General features: G+C 38.8%; 1 protein-coding gene across 1 annotated transcript; it reads right to left on the bottom strand.

Moving 5' to 3' along the window:
* Positions 1-6: 6 nt before the first annotated feature.
* BMI1 (BMI1 proto-oncogene, polycomb ring finger) lies at positions 7-3,760 on the bottom strand (the record flags this gene model as incomplete). Its single annotated transcript, XM_073890713.1, has 10 exons — positions 3,676-3,760; positions 2,803-2,933; positions 2,375-2,471; positions 1,742-1,797; positions 1,594-1,644; positions 1,319-1,427; positions 1,195-1,240; positions 660-758; positions 213-293; positions 7-126 (listed from the first exon to the last, which is right to left on the bottom strand). Coding segments are annotated over exons 2-10 (771 nt in total), but the record flags the coding sequence as incomplete, so codon positions are not given.
* Positions 3,761-4,929: the final 1,169 nt, after the last annotated feature.

The raw sequence follows: 4,929 nt of genomic DNA, 5'->3' as shown, positions 1-4,929 counted from the left end.
GTTGGCCTTGTCACTCCCAGAGTCACTTTCCAGTTCTCCAGCATTTGTCAGTCCATCTCTCTGGTGACTCATCTTCATTCTTTTACAAGTAGGTCGAACTCTGTATTTCAAAGGAAGTGGACCATTCTACAAAGTGAAAAGGAAAAAAAAATCAGTGCTCTTTAAATACAGTTTTACCATAATACTCTCGGAGTGTGAGTTAGGCTACTTACCCTTCTCCAGGTATAAATGTAGGCAATATCCATTAGTGTGTAGTAATCCTTTAAAGGTTCCTCTTCATACATGACATCAATCTATTGGAAAATAATATTTCACTTAACTAAGTACCATGCAGAACAAAGATAAATTGAGATTTTTTTTTTTTTGTCATCTAAATGCAATCCAAAAAAGCTTTAACAAACATTCTCTTCAAACATCTGGACAAGGAAAGACTCCCTCTTGACACCTCAAATGAGGACAAATATTTCCTGAAATTACTAAGGAATTTGTTTTCACAGCATACAACAAAATTCATTCTAAACATTTTAAGAGAGAGTTCCAACTAAGTTCTAAATTTAAAAAAATCTGTTGCTTTCTTGGGGTTCAGAATCCAAAAAGAAAAAAGTCATTGAATTAAAAAAAAAAACACATTAAATGCACAAAAACCATAAAGTAGATACCTGGAAAGTATTAGGTATGTCCATTTTACTTCTGAGAAACTTTCTTAGGTGCATCACAGTCATTGCTGCTGGGCAACGTAAATATCTTTTATCATTCACCTAAAAATACATTTAGAAAAGTTATTTTTTAAAATTCCTAACTTTTGGGTAAGAAAAAAATTTCCATTAGATTGCCTCAATATGATAAAAAGTATGAATACCAAAACTGAGATTGACTAAATTCTCAACTATACTTTGAGTTTACTATTATAAATATGAAATAAGGTGATTGCAATTGCTAATATAAGAAACTTTAAATACATCAAAGCATTAAACATTAATTATTTAAAGCATTTTGTAATAATAATAATCATATATAAAGTAAATTCTATCTTACTATCGCATATAAATCACTCTTAAACATCAAATATGATCATTTTCTCCCATTTGACAGCATCATCTGGCCTTAGAATATTCTAAAGGGCAAAATACACCTTCATAAAATCTAGAATCCAAACAATGTTTCTTCTGTATGTTTTTGCGACATGGAACATACCTCCTCCTTAGGTTTCTCCTTGTCTTTGTTTACTTTCCGATCCAATCTAAGAAACATAACTTTATTAGTGGAACAATGCATCTACAAACAGATTAGCATAAAACACATTTCCAACAGAATTTACCTGTTCTGGTCAAAGAATTCAATGGATAAGCTTATTATCTCATCATCAGTTATAATTCTCTTATCTTCATCTGCAACTTCTCCTCGATCTTCATTAGAGCCATTGGCAGCTATAAAGACATTTTGAAATGCAATTTTAAAATTAATATTTAATTAAAATATTACAGATGTAGGAAAATGGAAATGGTACTTTAAGTTAAATTCAATTTTAATAAATTATTGAATAATAAATTCTCCCTCCAAATAAAATGTCTTTTCCCTCTCTAAAGAGTTTACCATCAGCTGAAGGATGAGCTGCATAAAAATCCCTTCTTCTCTTCATTTCATCTAAAGGGGGGGGAAAAAAAAAGACTTAAACATTTGTTATAGCAGGTAAAACTGATGAAATACTTTGTAAAAATTCATTTGTCAGCAAGTTACTCACTTTTGAAAAGCCCTGGAACTAATTTGTATACAATATCTTGGAGAGTTTTATCTGACCTGAAAAAGAATTAGAAAAGTAAATCATTAATTATAATGGCAAAATTTTAAATGCTCATAAATTATTATAGATTCTTTTTTTGTAGTGTTTTACTTGATTGTGAGAGTCTACATCAGTAAGATAACAATTATGAGAATAAAAATTCTTTAGCAGTTATCTTTTAAATCAATGGAAAAATACTTTTACATTCATTAAGAAATTCTTCACATTTCACTGAATCAAGAGAAGTATGCCTTTCAAGTTACTAAATTAGCTAATATGAAAGAGAATAGAAGAAAATGGAAGCACTTTAAACACACTCATTCCTGCCTGTCATAAACTCAATAAAGCAATGCAGAAATAGAGAACTAATTCAGGTTTTTAAAAAACCTTAAAATCCACTTCAATAATACCAAACTTTGCTTAAAGTTAGCCATCCTTAAAATGTCGAGAAATGAAGAGCAACCTTCACAAAACACACACATTAGGTAGAGATTCAACGGTAAATTTTGTGTGAAGAAATAAAACAGGGTAACCTTCACTAAATTATGCAATTCCAATAACAATTAGAGACAATAATTTTAAACCTTTTCTTACCTTATATTCAGTAGTGGTCTGGTTTTGTGAACTTGGACATCACAGATAGGACAATATTTGCTGGTCTCCAAGTAACGCACAATACATGTTTTACAGACTGGAAGTAGAAAAACAAAGTTTTTAAGTTTAGAAATTAAATGCTAAGCAGTGAAATTAGTGTCAAAAATAGAGAACTAGTAAAATGCTAAATGTCAAAAGATACTTCCAATGAACTCAATTAACATTCTTAGAACACTTATACATCCCATAGTTACACCTTTAAACTATGCATTAACAAAAATTAACCAAATGCAAGAGTAGAAAATGATTCCATCACTTTGTACCAACATTCTCAAGGACTGCTGGAATTGTTAAACAGTTTTCAAACGTCAGAAAGAAATGTGAAATATACATGACACACAAAAAAAGGTCTAAAACTTTGTACTTACAGGAATGTAGACATTCTATTATGGTTGTGGCATCAATGAAGTACCCTCCACAAAGCACACACATTAGGTGGGGATTTAGCTCAGTGATCTTGATTCTAGTTGTTCGATGCATTTCTGCTTGATAAAATATCCTGCAAGACACAGAAATATTGGCCATAATCCACAGAAACAGAAACGAGATTATCTCCCAACTTCTCGTAACCGAACGCTCTGAAATGCTGAGTTCATAAAACTCATTTTAACACTGTACAGCTGGACTGTCCCAACGTTTTCTACAGAAGGAATTTACTAATCAGACCTGAATCAATTATAGTGAAATGATGAAAAAGGATTCAGCTAAAGTAACTTCTGGTCCCTCAGGTCATTCCAGGAGGGAGAAGAAAAGGTCTGGGGTGGGGGCTGGGAGCTGAGAATATTCGGGTCTCTTTCTTCCATTCCTCCTCTAGCCTAGCAGCCCCCCGGCTGCTGCACACGCCACGCAGTCCCAACAGATATTTACCAACCGCCAGGGCTTGTTCCAGGTCTCCAAATTTATTGTAAAACTTCCTTATGGATCTTCAATTGAAAATCCGGGAGCATGCCCTGGCTTCCCAGGGGTTCTTGTTGTTTTAGGCGGTTCCAGCAACCAGAACCTGGCACGTTTTCACGCGATACAAAGGGAAAACAAATTCTGCCCTATCTGCATCCCTGGCATTTCCGGAGCTGGGTGCTGGGGCCGCAGGAGCACCTCCAGTCGGCCTCGAGCTGGGGCCTGAGCGCGCGGACGCCCGGGGGCCGGGATGCGAGGGGCGGATCCGGCGGCGCCCGGGGCTCCGTCTCGCTCCGGATTCGGAACTCGCCTCTGTCGGGGTTTCCATAGCAACTTACACTTACACTTGGCATCCGGCCACCGCTGCAACTCCGCGCGAAGCCGGGCCGAGCCCGGAGCTCCGGCGGGCGTGCGGGGCGGCGGGGCGGAGGCGGCAGCGGGCGCGGGGGAGGGGCCGGCGCGGCGCGGGGGCGGGGCTGGCGCGGGGGCGGGGTGGGGTGCGGGCGGCGCGGCGCAGCTCGGGGGTGGGGCAGCCCCACGAGGCCCGCGGCACTGGGGAGCAGGATCCCGGCCCGCGGCAACCGGGCGGGCAGCCTGGGGGGCCCGGAGCGTGCGAGTGGTAAAGGAAAATGCAAACCGCACTCTCGGCCATTTCGGACACTCTTGGGGGCCTCTTTCCAAGTCGACTCGGTGCGAAGAGCTTCTTTCAGATCTTGACTTGGTCTCTCCTGTTAGCAATCACTAGGTCAAAAATTTCACGAAGGGACCTTTTGAGAATTGCCAACTGTGCACTTAGCCCGAAACCGTCAGGGCTCAGACTGCAGAGATGTTTATTGAACTGAACCTCTTTAAAGCTTTCTTCTCTAGTATGAAGTTCTCTTGCAGATTAGATGAACGACACAAAGTTTTGCTAAGGCTAAAAAGTGAAATCTGTTTTACAAGAAGACAAGGAGGGGGCAAAGCCTTGTGTTTTATTTCAACTATGCTGGAGGCAAGACAAACTACTTTAATCGGTACGGTAGTGACAATATGTAAAGAACCATGTGACCAGTCCATTCCCAACGCTAAATCAACACCTTGTCAACCCAGAGCAACATAGGAGAGAAAAACAAATGTCATTTTCTCAACCTAACCTCCATACAAATCCCCACACGATGAAATAATATTCCCAGTAGATACCATATATTATAGAAAAGTCACGGTGGGGAACTGTCAGCAACAATACACCAGCGGACAATCAGGGAAGTCAATTATTTCGTGTAGTACTCTTGAAAAATATATTTCTTACCCCCACTTCATTCATTTCAAGAACCTAAAATAGGACCAAGATTCCAGACCTGTCTGAAGTACATTCTCAAAACCGCTTTCAATAGAAATCTAGGAATCTGTGAAACTTGGAAGATGCAACTGAGGTTTTAATTCTTAGGGAATTTTAATGAAGAAGGAAATACCAATCAACATACCTCAATGGCTGAAACTAACAGCTTTACAGTACTAAAAAACGGTAAAAACAAAACAAAGTTTCTTCTATGAAAGTGATCATAGTGGCAACTGGCAACTTCAACCAGAAACCTTCATGTGTGATTCCTCAGTTATCT

The sequence above is a fragment of the Callorhinus ursinus genome, unplaced genomic scaffold, assembly GCF_003265705.2.
Source record: "Callorhinus ursinus isolate GAN/ISIS: 27379988/994484 unplaced genomic scaffold, GSC_fseal_2.0 scaffold2569, whole genome shotgun sequence".
In the NCBI taxonomy this organism is placed as follows: Eukaryota; Metazoa; Chordata; class Mammalia; order Carnivora; family Otariidae; genus Callorhinus; species Callorhinus ursinus.
This window is presented reverse-complemented; position numbering and strand designations above follow the sequence as displayed.